We start from the raw sequence: 26923 nt of genomic DNA, 5'->3' as shown, positions 1-26923 counted from the left end.
ACAGACAGCTTTTGGGTGAAAGGACTTTCTTTTCTACAGTATGAAAAAGTTTTCCACACAGTGTTGCTTGGCTATAGACAGGAATAGTTAAAAACAAAGCAACAAAAAAAAAAAAAAAAAAAAAAAAAAAAAAAAAAAAAAAAAAAAAAAAAAAGTGATCTAAATACTTAAATCCATTGGGACAATTTGAAGCAGTTTATGGGGCAAATGGGGCAAGCTCAGATCCCTTGTAAGTGGAAAACAACTTAGCATTAAATTTAGAGGTGCTATAAAAATGTTCCTTAGTCATTCAGTAACAAAAAAAAAATCATTACCTTAGTAAACTTAATTTATTTGGTCTGTACTTAAAGGTACTCTTTTACTGCAACAGTCTGGGTTCATTTGGGTTATTTTTGTGAAATAAATTCTAATGATCTCCATCTGTCTTCTGGGAAATAGACTTTCTGTTTCTATCTTTTTTCCAAAATCCACTAGTTAGAAAACTATCAAACTGCTGTGAAAACAAAGCATTTCCAATAACTCTTCTTGATACTCTCCACCCAGTATAAACATTAAATATTTATCATGCAAAGGTTCTCAGATTCCAGTTTATTCAGGCAGAAGTTGCAGTGCACTCACATTGTTTAACTCTGGAGCTTTTATCTGTGGCATGTCTGAGCTCAGAATGGCATAAACATAAAGATTCCTTCTTACTATTAAAACTTGCAAATAATTATTTTATTTTACATCATTATGCACATTCCACTTCTACTGGACGCTATTTTGAACATCATGTTCAACTTTTTGAAATAATTTTTTTCCTTTGTGACTAGTGCAAAACTATTCAAGTTTGTATCTCACACTCATTGTTCACTTGTATCTTGTCAAGATCCTCATTTCAATACCTGTGTGCAACAGAGGATTGGTCATTCAGTATCTCCTGCTTCCTCCAGGATGGACATTCCCCTGATTTATGCAGTTCCTTAGTAGCTGACTTAGAAGAGACAAAATATGAGAACTGCAAGATTGGAACAGTGAATAAATGGTAGACAGGCTGGATTTTTAGCTAGGGTTACATGGTACAGTACTATTCCATCCCACTATGGTGTGCTACTGTGTATGACCCAAACCTGAATATTGCAAAAATATGTATCATAAGAGTGCAGAAAATTCTAACTCTATATAAAGAAATAAAATTGCCATGAAACAGGTTGCCCAGAGAAGTGGTGGAAACTCCATCCTTGGAGAAAGGCCCTGCTGGACACAGCCCTGCTGTAGTGCCCTGCCCTGAGCAGGAGGTTGGACTGGTGGAGCTCCAGAGATCCCACATCCCACTTCTCAGGACTCAGATTTTGATGTTGGTCTGCCATACTGAAGTACAAGTAGCTTTCTGAAGCCTTTCAAATGCCTGTGATCAGGCTCACTGGTACTGAGGGGTTGTGATCTTGACCTCTGAAAGTATCCTGCACTAGCAGGGGAAGTAGTCAGAAACCTATGTCCTATAAAACCTTGTAGGAGGGTTTTATAAAGTTCTTATTTTGAACTTTTTAAGGTTCTTATCATGGAACTGTGTTAAGCAGAACTTTAAATTTACTTTACAGGAACATCCATTTGGCATCCAGTTTGTAGACAGGCTGCAAAGGCTGAAGAAAAAAACAAGGTAAAAAACTGTATTTTTACCCAGTGTTATTTGATTGACATATTCTCTTTCAGGTTTTTATGCAGCAGCAGGCATGGATGGAAGGGTTTGGAAATTTTTCACTGCTGTAATTTTAAATTTTAAATGATGGGAATCTAGTTGGCTAATGAAATGTAATCATGTAATATAAATATTCTGCTTTTAATCAGTGATTAAAGCTTCAGGTTAAGGATAATGTTGACCTAAGAGTTATATATATATAAGCTGAATAAGGAAAAATGTGAACATATGAATAAGAGGAAAAAGTTAAAAATTAACTTCTGTCTGATTATGGTGTTATCAGTTCATGACCTCTTCTTTTTTTCATGTGGCTCTGAACTTAAAAGATCAGAGGACTTTCACTATATTGTTTTTACAAGAAAGAAATCTCCTTGGAGTTTCCATTTTATTATTTGTTTCTAAAATGTTGGCAAGCCAGCCACAATTGAATTTAATCTCTGGCTTTAAGTATCTCCTTAAGTTGGATGATTGTGCACCTCTCTGTGTGCAAGGGGAAAAGAGGGGAATTCTGGCAACTTGAATAATTACAAGATTAGCAGATAAATAAACTGTCCCTAGGACATGAAGAATTAATGATCCTTCTGAAGTGGTGGGAATGAGTTACAACTGTCTCATTTAATGCAGAGGCCAAGTGTGGGTTTTTCACTTCTGATGTTCTCTGATGCTCCAAGTGGTACCCTTGGTGTCCTTGTTCAGAAAAGCTCTGCTTTGGTTCAAGGCTTGGAGGAAGGCACATGGGACAAGTCAGAACAGCAGGCAGCATCCATAAAAAGCTTGTTAAATCTGGTGTGTTAGAAAGTCCAACTTTGACTAAATTACAGTTTGAAAAAGATAAAATTTGTTTGGTCTTTACCCTAAAGGATCTTGGCTGTAGTTTTTGTGCCCATGTGTTTGGGAAGTGATTGCTCTGATGTTCTTTATGACAAGCTCTGAATATCAAATAATTTTCCTGAGCCTAGCAGTTTTTCTTTTCCTTTGAGTTTTTCATATTTTCTGATCTTTATATTCATTAATGAAAAAATCAAACCAGAAGGAAGGATGCCATTTCAAAGAGAGTAATAATGAACTTTTCAACATAACTTGCAAAGCCTGGAATGGATCTACTGCCTGAGAAATTTGCTGTTCGACCTTGCAGTTTGTTGTTTTTAAGTTATCTTCCTATATATAGATATATGAACAGCATGTAATTAAAGTAGGTGATAAAGGCAAAAGGAGAAAGTGGCAGCATGCTCCAAAACTTTGGAGATGGAGTAGAGGGGAAAAAGAAGTTGTGAAAGAGAGTGACAGCATAAAGAAAGATGATGGGAGAGTGAGATTTTAAGCAGAAGGGAGGAAACTGGAAAAGACAGGAGAAATCAAAGCAACAAGGGAAAGTAAGTTTTATATAAAGGCATATAGGGAAATGAGGTAAGTGGAAGAAAAAGAAAAATGTATAGTACAGAAAATGCACTAACAGAGGCAATAGAGTCAACAAAAGGTGTGAGGTTTTATTGAAAAAGCTGGGAGATGATGTGGAGCAGGCATGGATGGGGATGCTAAAAGGGGTAATGGATCATGAAGAGAATAAAGAGCATGAGTGAGATGTGGGATGGCTCATATCCAATTCTTTAGCCATCAGTATCCTCCAAGTCCTTCTTCTCCCTTCACCACCCAGTTTGTGGAGGTGGCATTGGAGATTGCCCCGACCCATGTGCAGGACCTTGCACTTGGCCTTGTTGAATTTTGAGAGGTTTGCATGGCCCCACTTCCCAAGCCTCTAGGATCCCTCTGGATGGCATCCCTTCCCTCCAGCTGGGTGTCATCTGCAGGTTTGCCAGGATGTGCTCAATTCCACTCTCTGGGTCATGGGTGCTCCCAGTACAGACCCTTGGAGAACACCACTTGGTACTGGTTTCCACTTGGGCAGTTCAAAGCAGTTACTGAAAACGTGCAAGGCTCATACTGGGAATGCAGTAACCAAGGGAATGCCCTGATGCTCTTGCAAGGGGGGACAGGAAGAAATGACTCACCCCTTGTCTGCCCTTGGAAAGACCCAGAGCTTGAAGGGAACCTCTGGATGTCATCTTGTCCAGCCCCTCTGCTCAAACTCAGCTGCCTGGGGCCAGACCCCCGTGACCACTTTCAGGACACAGAAAGAAGCTCTGAAGCTTTATCTGGGAATCCTGAGTGTAATCCAAAACTGGCTTTAACAGGGTTCAAAGCATTGGAATAGCATAATTTTCTAAAGTTATTTTTCTCTTTTGCATTGAGTAGGGACCTCATGAAAAAGAAATATGGTTTGTACATTACATCAGTGTATTGGTGACACTTTTATGTCATTTACACAAGTTCTGGAAAACTGAAAAGTGCAGAAGAAGTGTTTAATTAAACTGTCTGTCTTAAATGATCATTCCCCAGGTCCTTTTCCATGTTGTGTTGCTGTGAGTGATTGGCTTGGCAGACACAATGTAGAGTGGTTTGACAGCATAACCTTGCAGTAAAAATATTGTCACTGTATCCTCTTGTCACTTGACCTGTCTCTGATAGTGGCCCAAGGCTGTCCTGGCAACCCAGAAATGCTCTGGGCCATTTTGTTCTGAAGAGCAGGGATAAGAAAGCCATGTGTGAAACAATTCTTGGATTTTTAAAAGGTTAAATTTATTGTCTGCAAGTGTTCTTTTATTTTTAACTCCATGTTTTGAGCTCTCTATAATATGTTACTTTTGAGTGGTAAAGACTGATTAAATTAAATGTTTAGTTTGCTTTTCTTGAAATAGCAGTTATATTATCTTTGACTCTCCTGTATTTCCTATCTATTTCACTTCTCCTGCCATAGGAAACTAGAACTTCCTCTGAGAGTATTATTTCTGTACCTGCTTCAAGTACATCAGGTTCCCCAAGCCGTGTGATCTATGTGAGTATTTCCCAGTGAAATTTGTCCTGTGGGATGTGGAAAACCTTGTGCTTCCTCCTACAATTTAGCACATTATATGGAAAGTTAGTGTCTCCAAACCGCTGCAGCTGGTGATTCCTCTAAAATGGAATTATTTTCTCACGTTTAAAATACTTGAATACTGCATTTTCTGTAACAGAATTGTGGCATTTTCCTCCTATTTTTTGTGGAGTATTTTTAGCACTTACTTACACTAGAGCTAGAGCTGGCTTATACCAAAGCATGCAGAATACCACATTTCTTTCTGAAAAGAAAGGTTTAAGTAAACAGTACAGCCCACAGGTAGATTACAAGCTTAGATTTGAACACAACTTGTTTAAATTGAGCTCCTGAACCTGCATCTGATTGCTTATGAAAACACTAATGTGTGTGATTGCAGGGCTCTGCCCTTGCCAAATGCCAGTCCCTCACTCAGAGGACCTTTGATGTGTTCATAGTTTATTAAGTGCTCTGGAAAGCTCATTGAGAGAATTTAAAATAACAAGTATAATAAATTCTTAGGAATTTATTTTTTTAATACAAGATCAAAAATTGCTGTAGTGCAGTTTTCATGGCCAAATTCTCAAGGTTACCAGCAACAGATAAAAAATGTAAGTGTGGTATAATCTATACAGATACCTCTTGCAGGACTTCAGCATTTCCAGGGCTTTTCTTTCTCCTGGCCAAGTATCCCTCAGGTAGGCAGGGCATCCTCATCAGTTAGAGCCATGTACTGAGAAAATTGCTGGAGATGCAATTGACTTCCAGAGAGGTTATTATACAAATATTAAGGGCTTTTATCTCCTACACTGAGACAAGCAAAAGGGTGCTTTGGATCCAAACTTGGTTTTTTTCCTCAAATAAAAGTTAAATACAATATTCACTTTATCTGAGTAAGATTGAACAAGTGCCCCTTCTCTCAATGCTTATCAGTGATTCTCAGTGCTGGTGAATACCAGTGGTCTATTAGCAGCCAGGAAATGTCATTATGAAGACAGTTCATTGTGCTGGGAGCCTATTATCATGTAAGCACTTTCCTTGGCCAGATGAGCTCTTTTTTCTCAGGCATGCACCATCTCATTGTGTTTTTAAGCATGTGAATTCTCTTAAGATTTATATATTTTTGGAGACATTTGTCTAACTGCAGGTACTGTTTTTATTGATGTTTGTGGTTACAACTTTAAATCCACTTCACTGGCTGTTAAGTCAAGGACAAACCTCAATTCTCCATTTCTGTTTTTGTTTGTTTATTTGTTTTAAAGGCTATAACTAAATCAGGACACAACTCTGATGTTGGTACTGCAATATACAAAGTTGTCTAGCAAATGAGTCAGTCAGAAAAAAAGATTCCCCAGGGGAGTGCAAGTTCTTGTTCTATCTGTCCCATCTCTCTGTGCATAATTATGAAAACTTGATTTTAGTTGATTGATTAAATGCTATTTTGGCTTTCACAAACAGGAAAATAAAGAATTCAAAACATGTTACTGACTTCTATATTGTCACAGTGGTCCCTTGGCTATCTGTTTTTACATGTGTTTTCTGTTTACAGAGATGTTATGACATACAGACATGCTCAAGATTTGTCTTGAGGGCCTTTGTGGTTGGTTTTGCCAGACCTAAATTCTTGCTGCCACTGAAAGGAAGGTCCCACCCACGTGTGGCCCTGTTCCTCTCTGGCCATGTCTTCCCATCTCCTCTTTGCTGCAAATAATAGTGTGTACACAGAGATATGCAGTCAAATTTGAGGCTGAGCTAAACAATAACCCAGGAAAAACCTCCAGACAACCAAAGAGGCAAAAAGAAAAAAAAAATCCCAACTGTCCACATGACCTCTAATGGTGATGTAGGAGGCAGAGCAGGGTGGGATGGTGCACACAGGGCAGCAGCTTTCAGCAGTAGCAGAGATTCAGATCATGAAACCCATGGTAAAATCACACCTTACCAGCTGGTGAGCTCTGTGAAGTACTTAATGTACAGAAGAGTTTGGAGAAAACAGTTCAGTCTTGGGAACTGTGAGCTGATGGGGCTTACACTGCCAGAGCCATCCAGAGCAATGCTGGACATCATCATGGACTCCACCCCATGGCAGGGCAGGTGTGGTCACACAGGGAAAGGGGAAGAAAGGTTTGTTTTACATAACTGTGAATGTGCTTCATACAGATGGTTTACTAAAGCCATACCACTTCTTCCTCATCTACTGATGACAGACTTTGGTGTCTTCTTGCAGAGAGAGGGCACAGGCCAGTGCCTTTGAAGGTGATGGGCATCTTTTCATGACCTGTTGGGATGACTTCATATCCAGACTGAAATTTGCCCCAGTGCTGGCAACCCTTCAGAGTCCCTAATTAAGAATTTGTTGATTTCTTAATTATGCCATTAAATAAGGTTTAAAAATACTTTATACTTTGCTTAATTTTATTAAGACATGACTAGGTGTTCCAAACTAATATATCTGACTGGAAGGCTTACATTAGTTTACATAGCTGTGCTATATGTGCTCTCATACAAGGAACAGAAATCACACTATATTTTTATACAGATCACATTCACAATTACAGGATTGTAAAATTACATATTCCAAATGAAATAGATACTCTATACTTAAAGCATGGTTTTACCAGAGTCCAAAATACCAAATTACTGAAGAAATGGCTTGAAGCCTCTCAGATGTAATTTGAGTTTTCCTGAGCAGATTTGAACTCCATTCACATAATTGAATGTAGGTGAAACAAATAAAATAAAAATACAGTGTAGCCTCAATATTTGGAGAATTGAGTGCTTAGAAAGCAACTCTATCCCTAAGGTGTTTCTTCATCCAAATTTGCCCACACTGTTATATCTAAACTGAAAGGAATTACAAAACAAGATAAGCTTTACTCCTCTGAAAGATCTGAAATCTAAGGGGAAGTTGCACATCTAGATGGAAAGCCAAAATGAATGTAATTCACATTTAAATATTCCCATTTCTGAACTGCTTTGGATTCACTAGTATAATGGCCAAAAGCCTGGGTACCTTAACTGAAATCACAGCCTCTGGCCTTCCCTGTAGGTGTAATGCTGCCCAAAGTATTTCTGGGACAGATGGCACAGCCAGATTCTTTACCTTTGCATTACCTGTCTCTGCATCAGAGCTCTCCTCTGGCTTCTCAGTAGGGACAGATTTATTTTCATTAAGGGACTATTTCATTGCTCTTTAGCTTCTTAAACGAACTGCAAACAAAGTCAGATCTTTAGAGTGCTGGAGTCACATGCTTGGTTAAAACACATATTTTCGTTAGTTTTGAGGATGGGAATATGTGATGGTTATGGCAGCTTGTTCTACTTTCTTATTGAAGAGTAATCTTCCTTCTTTTCCTGTAGTTTATGTTTGCATAAATCCGTGCATTGTTTTAGAAAAAGGGATAACTGAATGTTGTCAGACTTAATTATTCCTGGATTATTAACCTGATAGAAAACTCCCCTGGAAAACCTATTGAACTTTTCTTAGCTCATACTAAGTGTCCTGGTTTGAAAAACAGAATTACTGCACATGTAAATTCTGGATGCTTTTGTACTTTTGTGGAAAACATTATTGCAGTTTTATAGTTGATCATACTGAGATTTTCAGAGCACAGCAAGAGTCACTCATCATTTTGTTGCCAACAAAGAGCTTATCATTCTGCAGAACTTGAAGTGGGAACAAGACAATTATAGACAATTATACTGCCCCTTTCTCCACTCTGAATGTGGCCAACTTGTCATCATATCTACAGCATAGTATGTGCTGGATACAGTTTTGGTGCAATTATCCTAAGGATAATCTGTGCAAATGTGGCAGCTTGATAATAAATTAGGCTTTTGGAATATGTGTAGTAGGAGGAAAACAGGGACCAGCACAGTGTCCTTTTCCTCTCCTGATTGTGTGAGTCTCATGGGAGGATTTGAACTTTGAGTGACATCTGTGATCTTCCACCGTGGTGCAAATCCATCATCTGCTGGTTTGTACCCCATAATTAAGGGCTGTGTAGACATAGTCAGGAAAGGAGGTGAAGCTGTGGGACATGACTGAATGGGAAAGATCAAAGAGGTGATTGATGCTTTTCAGCATCTGGAGAGTATATGCTGAAATACATATTTGATTATTCACTACTGCTTACAGCAGGGGAATTCTGCACACCAAAACCACTTCAAAATTCAGTGTGTTTTGCCTGAAAAAGACTACAGGATCTGTTTCCTATATCTATTTGTGCATCCAAAGGAGTAAGTGGGGTATAACCAGGGAAATGGAATGATGCCATGCTCTTCCTGTTAGCCAAATGCCAGTGACAAGGTAGAAACAGCAGTAATATTTGGCATTATGTAGTAAATACAAGAGATTTAAATGTTCACAAACACAAAAAGTTGGTTTATTATGGTTATGACTTTCCTACCTACATTTACCTTTCCTTGTCTGATTGCATCCTGCTCATATTCTTTCTTATTCTCACTGCTTTCTTTCCTCCTTTTCTTAGGCAAAGCTTGGAGATGAAATTCTTGACTACAGGGACTTGGCTGCTCTTCCTAAAAATAAAGCCATCTATAACATTGACCGCCCAGATATGATCTCCTATTCTCCATATATCAGTTACTCTTCAGATGACAGGCATAGTTATGGGGAGGTACTGAAACATGGGTATTTTTTTTTACTATGAGTTTCAGGTTTTATGTGCATCATTGTACATGTTGCCAAAAACTATTACCATGTGCATAACTTTTTTTAAAAAAAATGTAACTTTTATAGCTCTAGTTAATTGAGTCAATGTCATCCATTCATTCACAACGCCTTCCAAAAAAGAAAAAAAAACAAGAACAACCAAACCCAAGATGTTCATTTCTGTTCATTTCATTTTTTAGTTTGTAGAAATTTAAGAATTGCTTTCTGTGATCATTTTTTAAATAGATGACATGTAATTAAAATGTTTTCCATGGGAGCAGTTCTGCATGCAGAACGAAACAGGAGCCATTGTTAATTATAATGCAAAAATGAGAAGCAAAGCCAAATGTCTTACTCTTTTTTTTTTTTAAATCAAAGTGTACCATGTTATTTTGGTAACACAACAATGATTTCACTTTCCTGTATACAAATTTCTTTCAAGTGTCCCTTACTTAACTTCATCCTTGTGTCATGCATGAACTTCAGCCTTTTCATATGCAGAGCTGATATGATACAGTTTGTGCTAATGAAATCTAATTTGCTATAATACTAACATACTAATAACTAGTACTAATTCTGGGCTTTGTGAAACATACTTTTATATAACTCCTGTCATGCAAGTTAGCTTTCCTTCTCTGAACATACCTACATTTCATTTGACTTTCTTATTGCTTTTATAATTTTAGCTAATTTTTTACAAATGAAGCCTTTACTGTGTGCTTGATATGATCAAGATACATACAATCCAGCATGGAAGTCTGCTTTGTTTCCTCCAGGTGTAAGTGAATGGGCACAAATAAATGCTGTAATTAATAGTCATGATATTTATAATAGCCCTAGTCATGCTATCCCTTGCACCTTTTACACTTAATCAGTACCACTGAGGTCTCAGTGCCACTGTCAGGTGAAGTGCAGTGCATATGGAAGGTTTTGCAGACTTTCTTCCAATCCCTCTCTGCACAGTGCTGAACCATGGTAGTTCCATTGTAAGGTATTGAAAAATAATCAAATTGTATTTGGTAAAGGATTTGAATGTATTCAGGTTTCTGATTTCACCAAATCAAAAGCTGCTGCCTCACCCTGAACCTGAGGAGCACAATCACTTCCTTTCTATGTCAAAATTTGTTGGTGCTGATGATGGTTGTGGCCCTCCTCGAGTGCCTGGTGACATCCACACCTGGCAGAGGTGCACAGACCAAACATGGACTGTGTTTGCAATCCAACATGTGCATTTCCCAGTGCACCAAATATTTATTATCCTAGATGTTACCAGGGGAAAAAAATCCTGTCTCCCAAATTTCAGCATCCTGGTTTCTTACCTGCAGCTGCAATACTTTCAGTCGATTTTTCTCAATTAACCAAACATACTGTTTGATTTGGAAAGGAGAATGAGCAATAGGTTGTCAAATTACATGATGTTTAATTGAAAATAAATAGTGCAGAAATTTTTCTTTCCCATAAAATGGTCAGCTCTGGTCCTGATTTTGGAGGTTGTTCAATGCAGATTTAATTATGGCCTGTGTGTAATTTCAGGCAGTTGCTTTAACTAGAAGTTCCCTCCTCTGTGGCACAGGACTGGTCTCACCACACTGCAAGATTTTGTAGTAGAGAAATCACTCAAAGACTAATATGAAATTATTTCTATATTAGTCCTTTTGTACTTAATTAAAAACAGATAATAAGAAAAATTGCCCTAACTTAATTGACAGGTGTTTTTCCTAACTGTATCATGTGTTATACATGGATAGTGATATTTTAAAAGTAATTCTTCTCACAAGTAACATCATGCATGAATTTGTATCACTAATTTGTTGTGTGTTGCTGTTTGCAGTCACCTCAGTTGCTCTCTCCAACACCTACTGAGGTAATCCCCAATGCCTTTGTTCTCCTATTCTGACCCATTTTGTGATGCATAATCCTGGTCATATTGATAACCAGCAGTGTCTGAACTGTGGGGTTCACCCCTTGCCTCTACAGTGCATGGGGTTTATAATTTATGGTTTTCAGTGTTACTTGTGTTCAATACGTGCTCTGCTTCTGGATTGTCATCTGTATACATCTGTCTCCACTGTCATCCATGTTTCTCCTTTCCAAAATAAAGGTTGTATGGTGGTCACTTCTTCAAGCTCTACTAAATAAATTATATTGGGAAATATGATTTATGTTCACATTTAAAGCTGTGAGCTGATCCGAATTAATGCTCATAGATTTCACTTCTTTTTTTCTTCTCATTTTTTTATTTCACAAATAGTTAAGCTACTTATACTATTTGTGCACACCTACTGTTTAATCATTTGCACATACCTGAACTTCTAGGTCTGTGTATTTTGATGTGCATTAATTATTAATGAATAATAGTCATTGTTCAAGAAACATCTCTTTGGAAGCAGTGAAAGCATATAATGTATTGTCCCATACAGTAACTCAATTATATATCATGGGTCTGGCTAATTTCTCCATTATCTCCATTTTATGTATTGCAAAATTTTGGTAATTATGGAGAATTAAGGATTGTAAATAATTTTAAGAACTGGTTAACAGAGAAGTTAACCCTTGGAGATGTAATTTATTTGACAGTTTAAAAATAAAAGTGTGTTTTATGTAATATTTGGTTACATGAACTAGGCTGTTCCTTGCAGAGACACAAGATACACAAAGGTAAGGTCTGAAACAATATGAAAATTTGATGTTTTGGAAGATCATAATCATATCCTTTAAATTCAGTTACCAAACTGCCAATATTAGGTTCCAAAAGTGATTCTGGTGTGGAGGTTGGGACTGCCATGCTTTGTGTATACTCCCATGTTATCCAGCTTCTCTGTGCTTGCTGTCTCTTTTTAAAGAGTTCATGATCAGGTGCTTGGGCATCATCATCTGCAAACTTGTCACCAGTTTGGTTGCAGGGATTTTTTGGAGGAGAGTTCCACTGTGTCTTACAATTGTACACATCACAGACCATTAGCTGACACTCATGTGATGTTTAAATGTTATTACAAGGCTTTGTAAAGCCATTGCAATACTGCTTGTAATTCTCTTCAGGAAGGTAGAGTGAGTATTACACAATGTAGGTACATTGGGAAGGAAACATCTCGAGCTGGACATGGAGGGGTTGGTGGCAGGATGCAGAACACTGCACACTTGGGAAGGCATGGCTTGTTCTTTGCTTTTTGTATCATTACTTCTGAACTTGATACTCAAGCAGTAATGCTGCTGGCCACTATACTAAACTGATTTTCCACTTCTGAAATTGCAGCTGGTGGGTCTGGGGTAACGTTGAAGGGACAGAGCATATCTTGTCCACAGGAAAAACCTCATGATAATGAGGAGGATATTGTATGTCTCTGTAGAGTGAAGGATAGTCCCAGAGAAGCCAAATTCATCTAAAGATGAATGTATGGACATAATTAAGTTGTTCTGATAGGAATTTGGGAGATGATGGTAGGGCTTAGTCAGATGTACAGTTTGTTTAAATGATGAATGATCCAGTGGAAACCACACAGATGCCTAAAGGCATCCCCAAATTCATGATAAGTGACTGACACTTGATACACTATAGCATATCTTCATGCTTTTCTACTGGAATAGGAAAGGGAAAGCATTTTTGAGAATGACTTTACATCAAAGAGCATCTGCAGGTTACATTGATTCATTCTAATACGAAGTTGTTAACTCAAGCCAATTCTCATGTGTCTTCGAAAAGGGGAAATTTGTATTTTCCTTTATAGCTAGTTTACACGAAGTTACTTCCCCATCTATTTAACTCAGTAGTGCTTTTACTGTTAAGAAGACCCTTGCAAATTGCACTTGTAGTTTAACAAGCTGTTGAAAATTAAAGGCTTAGAATGTGTGTACGTGGTTTAACTGGTTGAAGCCAAGGATTCAGTGGGAATTTGATTGTATTACTGACTCTGCACAATGGTGCAGTATTAATGCTAGTGCTACAGGAGTGTTAATATTGGGTTTCTCAGGGTAATGACCATGTTATAGTGTGGCACACTGGGCACTTTATGCACAGTGAGTTTCATGATGTAGTGAAACCAGCAAATGCTGATTTTTGTGTTGTCTGTAACCATTACACATCTGTTCATATGGGTACAAAGTCACCGTAATACTGTCATGCTGACCTGAGCTCATCTTCCACCTACTTTTATTTGTTCAGGAAATTACACTGTCCTGAAACAACACTTTCACAGTCCTTTTCAAATTAAATTGTAATTTTAAATTTATGTATGTGCTGACTTTCCTGGCAACATGACCGTTCTCTGGTGCTTGGCAGAGCACTTTCAGTCACACTGGGGGTGGAGGTGCTGAAAGCCAACTCATTTCATTGGGATTGCATGGAATCTTAGGGCAGCATGGACTCCCATCCACACAGCACAGGAACACACGAGATGGCGAATTCTGCCTGTTTGAGAAGTTACTTCTCTTCCCTAATGATGTGTATTTCCTCTCTTCCTCTAAGGGTGACCAGGATGACAGATCTTTCAAGCAGTACAGGACATCGAGTCCCAGCTCTGCTGGCTCCCTGGGCTATGGTCGGTACACCCCCACCTCCCATTCTCCTCAGCACTACAGCAGGCCAGGTAATCCAAAAGCAGCCTTGCTTATTCTCCAGATTTTTCCATTCTTTTGTTATGTTGTAAGTGGAATTGACTCCAGCAGACAGGATTTTAAGGTGGAATAGCAGTTCATTGCAGTGATTTATTTATGGTGAACAGTGAGTTCCGTGGGGAGAAAGAAAACAAATGCTTCAGGAGTGTGCAGCCAAGAAAACAAAACAAGGCATTTCAGAAAAATTGATTTTATGTAGACACAAGATAGGAGGGTTTAAGGAAATTAATCCTGGTCTCATCCTGCTGAAGATACACATTCAATCCACAGCTCTTGCAAGGGGTGGCACAGTAGCAGTGAATGCACAGAAAGCCGAGAGGGTGATGGAGTCACTTCGTGTTGTGTTCTTGTACCACACATTGTGGTTCATGTACCCTCTCCACAGTGCAAGAGCTGGAGGAATGATTGATTCTGAGGGCCTGATTTTGAAGGCCAAGTTGCTTTAGTTGAGAAGTTTAACAGTGTTTTTTGCAGCTTTGGGCTGTAGTAGCAGCTGTGTTGGTGCTCTTGTCACACAGACAGGAGGAATCATCTCCTTTTGACCTTTGCATGGGAATGCTTTACAAAACCTCATTCATATTTGGGCTCTGTACAGAGTTTTATCCTTGGAAATAATCAGTGGAATTGCTCAAAATTAATTGTATTTTTTTTCTCTACTCCATAGTTCAGGTGAAGAACACAGAGCATTTGTATTATTTTTTTGTTGTCTTTTAATTTTATATGGGATACATTATAATTCTAAACTAGTTTTGAAATTTGTGAGTTCTTAATCTTTCTGGGGAAATGAAGATCTTAGAGGTAACAGAAACAGTTTTTACAGGAATTGAATATTTGTACTATACAAAGTCTGACAAAATGGAAATGAGGTGGAGTGTAAAAAAATCTATTAGAGTGACATTAATCTCTGCTGAAGGTCTGGTAGCTGTCATGCCTGATCTTAGTAGCACAATGTTAAAGCAAGGAGGAAAGACAATTCCAAAGGAATTCCAAATAAATTCTAATGCTTTAAAATTCAGAAGATAATCTTCATAATCGCCATTTTTAATAATTGCCACTTGTCCTCCAAACTGTGTTATCAGGACATTATTGCAGCAAAGCAGAGATGACTTGAGAATATTTTTCAAGGTACTTAATTGCATGTCTAACTTTCAGAGCTCAAATAACTTCAGGATGTTTCTTCAAATACTTAAATTAGCTGTGCACTGGAGTGCCCTGGTGCATTGTGAATTAATCCTGCCAGTGTGCAGCGCCGACAGTGAGAACTGGACCCAGTTCTCTGCAGAGATAAGGCTCTTCCCATTTCATTTCATTAAATCCATTATGAGCATTTCTCATTCCCTCTTGCAGCTTTTTAATATGCAGGTTTTCCCCTGAGTGCAGCCATGCTTTTTGTGGTGCCTTTTCTGGAATATTTTCTGATGCATTTTTGGGTGATGCCCTTTCTGTCTGCAGACAGCCCCTGTCCCTTGGCCAACCCCAGAGCCTGGCCACTGGCATGTTTGCAGCAATAACCAGAGAAAGATGAAGACTTAAATGTAAACTGTATATTTTCTAAGCATCAGGAGGAAAATGTTCCTGAAAAAAAATAAAAGGATGGCATTGTAATTTGTGGCTTTCAGTAAGTGAACTAAATAGTTTATTTTCACTTACTCTCTGTTGCCCCCAGCTGGTACTCACAGTCTTGGTACCAGTAGCTGCATCTCCCTGCCCCAACACCCAAGCCTTACATCTACATTCAGACATCATTACATCCCTTTCTTCAAAGGTAAGGTCCAAGAATGCAAAACCGTGCTGTGATAATGTAGATTTATTCAGCTGTGTTTCACTTTTATGTCTGTGCAAGCATGGCTTCCACTTGGATAAAATTGTCTTAATTTTGTGCAAGTGCTTCCTTGATGTACTGTGTAAGTTTTACAAACTGAGTGGGTATGAGGTGTTTTATTTTTGCTTTTTCAGTGACTGTTCAGTGTCTTTCAGAGGGGTAGAGGGAAGAAATTAGTTTTCATAATGAAACTGAAGAAGGAAAATATTTGGAAGTCTTAGTTCTGAAATACCTTTACCCATTTTGTTGATGCTAAATAGTATAATAAGCTTACACATTCGATACAACACAGGGTGATCAGTTTCTAACCTTGCAACCTACATTTAGACATTCTTTGTATTATTTGTAGCATTGCTAAAAGTTATGACAGCTGGTTACATCAGTGCAGCTGCACTGACTGTCAATTCATCTGTGCCATATCTTATAAACAGTAACTAAATCTGTTCTCCTTGCAATTAGTTTTTTTGCAGTGGATTTTAACTTCTAGCAGCCTTCATGCTGTGGATGAGACAGTGCTGAAAGAATGCCAAGAACTTTGAGGCAAAGGCTTTTTTCTCACCAGTTGGTTAAATGTCTGAGAGAGAAGGCATTCACCTATCACATTTGTCTTCCCTGAGTCTGTCTTCTCTGGTAACAATATGAGCTGTGAGGCCACATGAATGGCAAACACTTGCAGTGCCTTTTCCTTGACTATCATATACTCTGATATAAAGTAAAACTGTTGTTCTTGAGGTTGTAACCAGTAAAGAAAAGGGAATGACCTTCTGCAGGAGCCAAACTTGCACATTCAAATGAATAGCAGGTACTCAGTGCCTTTGAAATAATAAATATTGCATCTTTGTTGGGCCCTGATGCTGCCCAATATCAGCTGAATTTCACTGGGATAAACAGGAACAGAATCAAGCTTGAGACATCCAAATATGATCCTTGAGAGAAAATTTTGGAGGAAAGAGTGATGAGATTAAACTGTTCATTGTTTTAGAGGCTACCTGCAAAACTCCTTTCCATGACCAGAAGCAATCTGCCTCCCACACACTTCTTGAAAGGTTGGCAAAATCCCTGATATTCTCTGAGGCACTGCTTGAACTGGTTTTTAATCTGTCCACCTATTTTTGGATGGTATTATCCAACCTGATGTACTAAGAGGAACTTCCTTGGTGTGCTGCAGCACAAGATTTCAGTGTATGGAAAGCTGCTTCTCAAAGTTGCTTGGCAGCACTCCTGGGTAATTGAGTTTCTGCTCAGTGCTACCTGCTGTTTCTCAGAGCAGCACCAATTATTAAGTGCTGCTGTTTGTGCCCAAATAATTATTAGTAATGTGATCAAAAATATGGTATTTTGCAATTCTGCAGCCCTTTTTTATTAAGGAGCTAAAATATTTTTCAGGCAGTACCTTGCAATGTTTCTGTGAAACAGGTGAACCTTTTTATACTTTTCCTAAGTAGGTAATCCTGAGCCCTGCCAAGATTGAATAGATTATTCACTGGTTTACACTGAGTTAATGTCTCTGTTCCAAATGAGTCAAAAGATTTGCTTCATCCTCTTCAAGGTCTCTAAATTCCAGAGTTCCAGAATGTGGTTTTTTCCTTATCTTAAGGAGCCTTTTGATGGTGGATGTGCTCTTTTTTTTCTCTTCTAAGTGGTTAGTGTGGGAAGAGTGGGATTGTAGCAATAGTTGGTTTGTGTTTCAGACCAACCTTCATGTTGCCACTTCAGTTTTAAGGGAGTGAAATCCTGCTTATTTTATATATATATATATATATATTTGTAAGATCCAAAAATAATATACTGCTTTTACTATACTAGAAGTAATCTTTTAAAAACAGCACTCCACATATGTCATAAAAGAAATTTATTTATGCTTCCAGTAGACAGATACATTACTACCCTAGGGAAATTAAGACAAGCAAAATCTCCTTTTGATTTCACTGAGGTTGCCTCATATTCTTCCTGAGAATGACAGGGTCCATAATTTTTTCCAGTGACAAATATGATTACTAAGTTCCTGTTCTTCCATCAGTGTTCTGCAGTCTAGCTCCCATGAAATGTAACAGGATGAGCTGTGATTTATCATGAAGGAAAATGATTTGGCTGTGCTCTTTTAAGTCCTCAAATAAGTCCTGTGACAACCTCACTTAAAGAAAGCTTCACAGTTCATGCCACAGTGATATTCTGTGATATTCCAAGCACCTGTGCTTGGTGTAGTAGTTCCTCTTGAGGTGATGGAGTCTTGGAGTGTGCTTAGCTCTGCTGAAAAAATGTTTGCTTAAAACATGGAAATTATCTTGCCTTTCTAGTGCAGTAGCACAGCTTCCAAAGCCCCTTTTTTTTCTTTGAAAACTTGAAAAGAATTAGTCATCAAACTTCAAAAAACTTTCTATAAATAGTGCACCATGGGCAGAGATATTAAAGGGTCCAGTTTTGTGAGTAGGATTGAACAGCTCCCTCATTCAGCCAGTAACATCTTCAGTCCAGTCCAGTTTATTTTTCAGTCCTGAATTTAGACAGCTCTTACTGTAACTTATTATAAAATGTCCCATCCTCACAGATAAGATAAAAGCTGAATAAATAGGAGATAAGAGCAATATTACACTTTTCCTGACAGTCCCTTGAAAATGGAGCGTGGTCTGAGCCCTGGTCAGTTGGCTCTGTGCACACAGGGTTAAAAGTACACAGCCTGCCCTGTCAGCAGCCAGAAAACACAAGGAAGCTTTTGTGGTTTACACTCAAGTTCAAAGCAAGCCTTCCCAGATTCTTTCCAAGTTAAACAACATCCAGGGAAGAGTTCAAGATTCTGGTTTTTGGCTCTTCACTGATCAGCAGAGAAGATCACAGCCTGTGGCTGCTTATGGCAGAAGGCAAACCCAAAAGTTTGAAAAATTGCTCTTCTCTGGTAGTTGTCTTTTCTGTGAGAATTTATTTGAAGTTCTTCTTCAGTCTATACTGGGCAAACCTAAGAGAAAGAGATAGTTTATTGGCAAAGTCTAATTTTAGAGTTTTAAATTATAGCCTAGCTTAAGCAGCTGTCTTGTAGTTCCTACTCATTAACTTTCTACATGGGTCTTCAGTTTGCTTTATTATTAAACAATTATTTTTGTATGCAAAATGTGAAATACAGCTACTCACATGTTTGTCCAAATCAATGGCAGAATTAAAGTTCAATTGTGCATCAGTTTGTATGAGGAGGGTCCAAGAAGAACCAAGAAGAACCTTTTCCATCATTTCATCCTTAATTCTTCCATTTTCAGCAAGTTAGGGGTGATGGCTTTGCAAACTGCTCCACACAGATGATCCTTGCACTGGGCAATTTTTAAATTCCCTGTCCCCTGTTGCACTTACATCTTCTGTTCCTACAAGTTTGTTCCTCTTAATTAATGCTTCATTCTGATTCCTTGCTGACACTCTATCACTTAAGAATGACTTTCTGTGTGTGTACAATACCAGCACCTTGGGTCACTGCTCAATGTGATTATTCATTCAGATCATATATGAGTAGACATTTTAATAATATGCTAATTTTTAAATAAATGAGGAATTAATGCACTGTGGAAACACCTTGAGAACTTTCATTTTCTGTTTAAATTAGAAAATTCCAATAACAATATCTTACTTGAGTGAAGGACATTACAAAATTTTAAAGAATTTGGGAGGTGTAAGGGACATTATTTTAAGTAAGGGGCATTACTAGTAAGTATCTACCAGTAACATTGAGGCTTCTTCTATTTAATAGGGATGGGCAGGAATCTGGGCAGCAAGCAGCAAAGAAAGAGGGAATTCATAAATTTTCCTTCCAAGAGCAAAGTGGGAATCAAGAAACTGAATAACTGTGTAGTTTCTTGTCTGAGGACTACTTGCCTGCAAGATTGGGTGATGCACCAGATCCTTAGTAATTCCATAATTTTTTCTTAACATTTTGGAAGGACCATAGGCTACCAGCACCTGTAGCTGGGATTTCAATCTCCCAACCTCCCAGATTACACTTTTTCAACAAGAAATCACTGTACTGAGTGGTCGCAGCTGAATAGCTTTTGAGTTTTAACTTTTCATCTACTGTGAGCACTGCAGACACAAAATTGAGGATGGATTAGTTAGTGTTTTGTCATGGGATAACACAGCACTCTCTTCTGGCCTCGTCTGTCCTGTCTCTGCTCCTGCTGAGCTCGGTGGCACTGTCCCCTTGGCCTCAGTGGGGCATGGCAAGGCTGGCTGTGGTGGCAGTGGGGTGGCCAAGCTCCCACTGCTTCCAGCAGAGCCCTCCATGGGCATGGCCTCCACAGCTCTGGGGACCCAGGAGCTCTGTGGTTATCAGAAATCCCTTTCATGAGGGCAGAACTCAGTTGCAGGTCTAATCCCCTGAGCTGCTGCACTTTCTTTACCCTGAGAAACTTGCTACAACTTCATCGTTACCAGCCATTAAATTTGTGCTTCATCCATACTACAGCAATAACAGCAAATTAACCATCATTTGATGTAAGAATAAATGTCATGTTTGCTTCCAGTTGCTTAACAGTGCTGTAAACTAAAAGGATTTTACAAGTCCCAAAAAAGTAGAGCTTTACTTTTTTGTTTGCCTAGCAGTACTATAATGCCATAGAGGGTGCTTCAGGGAAATAAGCCAAAAGGAGATGAATGGCACCTAATAAACATTTGACAAAACAAGTGGAAAAGTGAATATGGAAAAATCCTATGTATATCTTGAAATATGGTGAAGTGACTATGGCATTATAGATCCATGACTTGATAATCCAACCTTGTTTGCATAAAAATGCTGTGGCATGTTACCTGTGGGAAAAGTTTGCAATTGAAAGCCAAATTTCAACATCTCTTTTTGTCACTGATATATGCAGGATTTTTTGACTTAACCATAATGTTTATATTTTGGTCTAGTCCTGCTTTGAGATAATTTAAACACTACTGAATTATGTATTAATAGTTCTAGAGGCAGGCTACGAGCCATAGCATTAAACTTTTAAAACACTTGAACAGTGGATTATTCAGTTAAGGCTATGCAAAACACATTGCAAGATTCTGGATGTTCTTATCCTTTGATTTTCTTTTTTAAAGTATCATTAAAGGAGAAGTTTTCACTTCAAAGTAGGGCATCTTAATCTGATATCTATCAGTAATTTTTGATGAGGTGTTTGGAGTCTGAGTCAATATATTATGCTGAAAAATAATGGGTTTTTCAAAAACATATATTTAAAATTGTTGGATTAACAAGTCATTCTGAACAAGCTTTTATGCTTGAAATACTCTACTTTGCTTTCCATTTTTCTTTTATCTGCTTTCTTTGCTCTTCCCCTTGGAGGCAGTGAAAGTGGTCGGAGCACTCCAAGCTTATCCATGTATTCTGACAGCAAATCTTCACCTTCTGTCTATCAGCAGGCTCCTAGGCATTTCCATATTCCAGGTAGGCATTAACTGCTTAGCTTTTGATCTTCAATTTCTGGCACCTGCTTATTCTCTTCTGAATGTGATGTTTTTGGGGTTTTTTTGGGTGAATTTTGAAGTGCAGAAAGAAAAAAATGTCTGCTGAGTGAATATCTGTTGTTAAACTTAATCTCTGAAATAAAAGAGATCTGTGTGCTCATGAACCTGTATGTTAAAAATATTGCTTTACAGAAGGCACAGAATGAAAGATGTTCCCAAGAGCACAAAGTTACATCAGCACTGGGTTAGTGGCTGAACTAGATGATCTTAGAGGTCTTTTTCAGCCTTAATGATTCTAAGATCCTATGATTTATGGTGCCATAACTGCATAGATGTATTGAATTTGTGTGCAGGAGGAATCACTGAAGGGGTTCTTGTTGTTTGTTTGTTTTTCCTATCAGTCTATTATCTGAATTTAAGTGATATTAACATAAAATTTAAAAGAAGCTGGAAGACTTCAGAACTGCAGGAGCATTGTGGCTATTTTTATTTATGTACTCTACTGTTTTCAAGTTCAGTCAACAAGTACATTAAACTCACATGCACACTGCTTAGCTTTTTAATTTCTAAACACATCTACCTCTTCACTGTAATTGTTTATTCACATTTAGCTTCTGTAGTTAATATTTCTGTAAACAGACCACAATTAGGAATTGTATCTGCTTGGCTCCATAGTACTGAGTAAATCTGATATCTGTAAAATGTGATATGGGAACCCTAGACTGTGGCTCTGAGGGCTTCCAGAAAATTCCTGGAAGGTCAAGTTAGCTATACAATTCAAAGAAAAGACAAATTATAGGATTTCCTAAAAGTACAGTTTGTATTTCCATTATAAAGATTCTTACCTGAACACATACAATTTATTTGTAAATAGTGTGTGACAGTCTGTTGTACTCCTATATGAATGTTAAATAGTAGCAAGTGTGCCAGTTTCTTTTCTTGTCTATGAAGTATGTTCTGGTAGTGCAGATGAAACCACCTACATCTCACCAAATGGATGCCACTCAAATTGTCTTGGAGCATTTTGAGGGACTTGGGGGATTATGCTGCATAGGTAGGTATAAAGGTTTTCAGCATAGGATGGATAAAGTTCCATTCTCTTTTAATAACCAGTGAATGGCAAACCACTGAATGAATGCATAGTCTTTGCTGAAGTTCTTGCATTGGAATTGTTGAGGAGACAAGAACAGCATGGTCTGAACTGCTTGCTTACTCTTTCATTCTTTCCTTTCTCTTTCCTCTTCCTCAGACACTGGTGCAAAAGATAACATCTATAGGAAACCTCCTATCTACAAACAGCATGGTACAGTCTGCTTTTCTCTCTTGCACTTTTATCTATGTGTCATTGCAAAAAAAATGTGTATTTACTCCCAAATTCGTTTATTGTAGTCTTTGCATTTCATTATGTACCTATAACCTCAAATAGAAAAGGAAAAAAAAGTAACATGAAAATGAAAAAGCATTTTGTATAACATGATGTCCAAGGAAGCAGTAAGTTCTCCAGAACTGGGATACTGATATTTTGATATGTTGTGATGATGCAGAGCTGACAATAAGAGCCACATAAAATACTGTGCCCTGACTGCTGTTCCATGGCCTGTTTGCCCTCTCCTGCCCCTCTGTGCCTGCTCCTCAAGATAAATCATTATACACAGCTTCTCAGGCTGAGCAAAAAAAAAAAAAAAAAAAGACAATAAAAAGTGTTGAATATTGTAATGGTGTTTGGAAAAATCATGAACAAATGCAAAGTAACAATTATCTAGTGTAAACATAGTTTCACTCACTTACAGAAGCTGATAATAGGACTCTGATATCCTGTATCCTGGCTGTGTAATTTAATTTTATAGATATTTTTGCTTTGCAAAGAGGATTCTAAGCAACAGCTTTATATTTGCAGGCTGGGCATTTTTATATCAGCTTGCTGTCTGCTGAAGTCTGGATTATGTCAGTTTTGCACTGCTGTATGGAGTTGTCCTAATCACTGAAGTGAGCAGAGAATTAAACTAGCAAGTCAGCAATCTCAATAGATTAACAAGAATATATGTTTTAAACTTCCTTTTCTGGGTTATAGATGTTCTGAAAGATTGTGTTGGAAATACTTTTTTTACCCTTCCAGAGGGCAAAACATAATTTACTCTAATTAAAAAAAAAAAAACAAAACAACAAAACAAAACAAAACAAACAAACAAACAAACAAAAAAACCCCACAAAATCCAGAAACAACAACAACAAAAATCAATAAACTTTCCTTCCAATAAAAATAATATAAATTAAAATCAAATTTAAAAAGATTTATCTTTTGTTCTGGAAGGACTCCCAGCTAAAGCATGAACACATGAGCAGCTGATGATTCAGCTCCTCAAGCTAATGGGACACTGAACTAATTCATGCTGAAAAGGAGCCAGAGAACATTCCTTTGTTGAAGAGACCAAGTTTGAACAAACAACACAAAAATGTTCTTTAAAACAAGAAGTGGAAGAAACTCTTTCAAAACATTTGGCTTTAAAAGGTTTTTGTTACATCACAGGTTTAGTTACAGATTTGCTGTAGCTACAGCTTCTGTGTTTCTGTTATAAACAACCAACTTCAGAATGAGAAAAAGGTGGTGGAAAAATGGGACATGCAAGAGATCAGGCTCAGAACTAGAGTTGGAAAGAGTGTTGGAGCCTGCATGGTTGTGTGTGTATTGATTGTGTTTTAGAAATATTTGAACATCATTTAGAGTTACTAAAAAGTTTGGAAATCACATTGGGATTCATGGCAGAACCAAGTATCCCTTGTAGAGGTGAAGCTAATGCTCACTCCTGAGGAAATTCAGGGCACTTGGATTTATCTGCCAGCAGTGTCTTACATGAAACCTCTTGGGAACTTGGGAGGGGCTGGCCTTCATGGCCCTCACTGATTTTGGTTGTAAATCCTCTGCATCTCTGTGAAGTCAGATGCTCTTAAGATCTTGTAGAACTTTTGAAATTTCAGAATAGAAATCATGAATCAAGCATGACATTTTTTACTTTGAAAGCATCAATGTCTTGAAACAAAAATAAAATTTCCAAAAAAGCATCAGATCCTCTATTGGTTTCTGATTTAATGAGAGCAAAATCTGTACACATAACCTGGAATAGCTTGTTGACTCACAGTTTGAAGTGTGCTCCCAAAATATCTGTGAACCAGGTTTAGGTCCTTCCTGTAGTGTAGGGCTTTTATTCATCATCTGTCATATTTGAGTATTCCTTCCTATTTATTCATCAGAGAAGCAGCTTGCCATCTTGGGAAAATACCCTTGTCAGGATGCTATGAGCTAACTGTGAAAATCTTGTGGTTTTTCATAATGCTGTTCATATTTTCTAACCCAGCTTTTTTTAATTTTTTTTATTTTCCCCCACACTAAATTGAAGGAGCAGGGTGGGAAGCAGCCAAACCCTCTACACTTCCAGATTTTCACCTCTGACTTACAGATATTTTCCTTATGGCAATTTGTCATTTTTTCTACCACCTCCTCAGCAGCACCAGTTAAGGTCTGGATGTAAACCATGTGATGGCACCAGAAATTGCATCAGAATAACTCTGAAATGTTTTTGGTGGTGCCTTTCACCTGTGTTGTTTAGATGCAGGGCAGATCTGCAGACGTGGTTGCTGTGGAACTGGAGAGGGCAGAGTTTTTCCCAACTTGCTGGGAGTTTTGCAGCACTTCTAATGGTGCAATTTAATCTCTTCTCCATCTCTGAGAATCTCATCTGAGCCTTAACTTTTGAATTATTAACTCTTTCTCTTAATAATAATTATGTTTTCTGTCTACATTGCATTGCACAGGGCCATTTTTCTCAGGCTTTGCAGAAAACCCCCTTTTACATTCATTTCTCATGGGCTTAAAGTTATGCTGTATCCTTACGTTATTCCAGTTTTGCACCATTAAAACTCTTCCCCAGACTACCTAGAGGGATACAAAGGCAAGTAGGGCTCAAATTTTAAGAATTTACCTGAAATTGTGATATTTGGCACAAAACTTTCTGTAAGATTCTCAAGTGTAACTCAATATCTGGAACAATACCCTGGAAAATAAAAGACAAGGAAAAAGGCATTTGAAGGTTGAGAACTATGTAATGAGCTTTTAGGTTTTCAGTTTTTTCTTCTCAGCAAGTTGGAAAGTTACAAGGAAATAACCCAATGGCAAAATATCAGAAGCTTTTTTGGGGAAACACTCTTTAGAAGGACAATATGGGCAGAAGAAGAAAATACAGTCATAAAAACCGGTTGGTTAAGAATTTTGAATTTTAGAATCTGACACAATCTCTCTTGCAGATTTTATGTAACTTGGCAATGCCAAGTTTGTTCATAATTTTCTTTACCATGATTGTCTGCCCTTTTTGTGAACCCAGGAGATCCAGGTGTGCTGACTACAAAATACCTCTGTGACTTATTTGTATTTTCATGGTCATTGTTACACAGAAGGGGGAAATGGCTTCCCTGTGAGAGGTGGCCATAGAAATTTGTCTCTGGGTTATGATGTACAATTCTTTTTCCCACCAATCATTCCCCAAAAATTTCTTCCTGAAAATGCAGGTTCAAAATCCAGCAGGAATACATCCTCTAAATTCACTCTCTACGTGAAGGATGAGTATTACTGTAATTATTCAAAATTATTTTAATTAATTCTGTGAAGCCATAGCTATACACATCAAATTTTCTGTCAAACTTTATTTTTTAAAATTGATTTTCTATCCCTCTTAAAAATATTTGGAACATAACTACAGTCAAAACAGAAGACAAAAAATAAGATGTACTCTGTTCAAATTTTTAAAATTTACTTAATCTTACAGCAGCAAGAAGATCAGAAGGGGAGGATGGAAGCTTGGATCAGGACAATAAGAAGGTAATGATCAGAAAGAACAAAAGGAAGTATTGATCATTCTTGAAGTTACTGGTCTTTAAAACACGTTAATATGTAAAGGTGTTCTTTTAAATAATTGAAATAATCATTACTACTTTTAGGTCTTTCCAAAAAGACACAGAAAAGCTTAATCTCTCACCCAGAAGGTTTAGAATGTACATTCTACAGTAAAGAGAAATAGGGATATTGAGATTAATAGCAATAAACTCATGGATTTTCCCTCAGTGTCAATATCTACCCTGGTGATTCAGCTAATCCTGCAGACTGAGGGTGCATATTAACCTAGAAGAAAAATGTCAGGAGTAGATTAACTATAAGAAAATTACATAGGGCATCTTCTAAAGTGGGGCAGCTTGATGAACAGAGAAACTACCCTCAGCCCAGCTAAAAATTGAAAGTTTCTTTCATTCTGGTGATGTCTGAGTCACATAATCACACACCAATATCATAATAATCATATAGTCAGCTTTCATAATTTGATAAAGGCCGGTACAAGCTGCAGTGAGCAGGAGCAGACAAGCAGTTCACAAGGTGGGAGAGCTGCCTTCAGGTGTTAAATCCTGTATCTATAACAGCTTTTCCCCCCTGCAGCTGAAGACCAGCTGGCTGATTCTGAAGGGGGAGCTGGACCCCAGGGCCAACTCGCCGGACTCGGAGACGCGGTCGCTGTCGCTGGCTGCGGGCAGCGAGCGGGCGCAGGAGGGCACGGCCGGCTTCTCCCGTGAGTGCTGCCAGCACGGAGGTGGCCCTGCTCAGCCCCTGCCGTGCTTTGAAACCCACAGCTGCCTCTGTGCCTCACCTCTGCCTTGACTGCACCCATTTGTCACTTTGCTCTGCCGTGGCTTTGATGATGACACTATTTATAGTTTCATGTTGGTGAAGGAAGCACTTAGCCTGTGTAAATGAGCTGC

General features: G+C 38.1%; 1 protein-coding gene across 7 annotated transcripts in view; it reads left to right on the top strand.

Annotated features, from left to right (window-relative positions):
• Window positions 1–26923, top strand: part of ABLIM2 (actin binding LIM protein family member 2) — a 122979-nt gene that overhangs the window by 75195 nt on the left and 20861 nt on the right. For 2 of the 7 annotated variants that reach the window (XM_056489107.1, XM_056489111.1), the window contains 9 exons: window positions 1581–1639; window positions 4494–4571; window positions 9080–9226; window positions 13724–13844; window positions 15539–15637; window positions 21003–21104; window positions 22374–22427; window positions 25942–25994; window positions 26604–26733. In XM_056489107.1, coding sequence (XP_056345082.1) covers window positions 1581–1639; window positions 4494–4571; window positions 9080–9226; window positions 13724–13844; window positions 15539–15637; window positions 21003–21104; window positions 22374–22427; window positions 25942–25994; window positions 26604–26733 — 843 coding nt within the window. The remainder of the gene's footprint in view (window positions 1–1580; window positions 1640–4493; window positions 4572–9079; window positions 9227–13723; window positions 13845–15538; window positions 15638–21002; window positions 21105–22373; window positions 22428–25941; window positions 25995–26603; window positions 26734–26923) is intronic. The other 5 variants (XM_056489109.1, XM_056489108.1, XM_056489110.1 and 2 more) reach the window with 5 other exon arrangements.

The sequence above is a fragment of the Oenanthe melanoleuca genome, chromosome 4, assembly GCF_029582105.1.
Source record: "Oenanthe melanoleuca isolate GR-GAL-2019-014 chromosome 4, OMel1.0, whole genome shotgun sequence".
Taxonomy (NCBI): Eukaryota; Metazoa; Chordata; class Aves; order Passeriformes; family Muscicapidae; genus Oenanthe; species Oenanthe melanoleuca.
The sequence above is the reverse complement of the archived record's forward strand: the minus strand, read 5'-3'. Positions and strand labels throughout refer to the sequence as shown.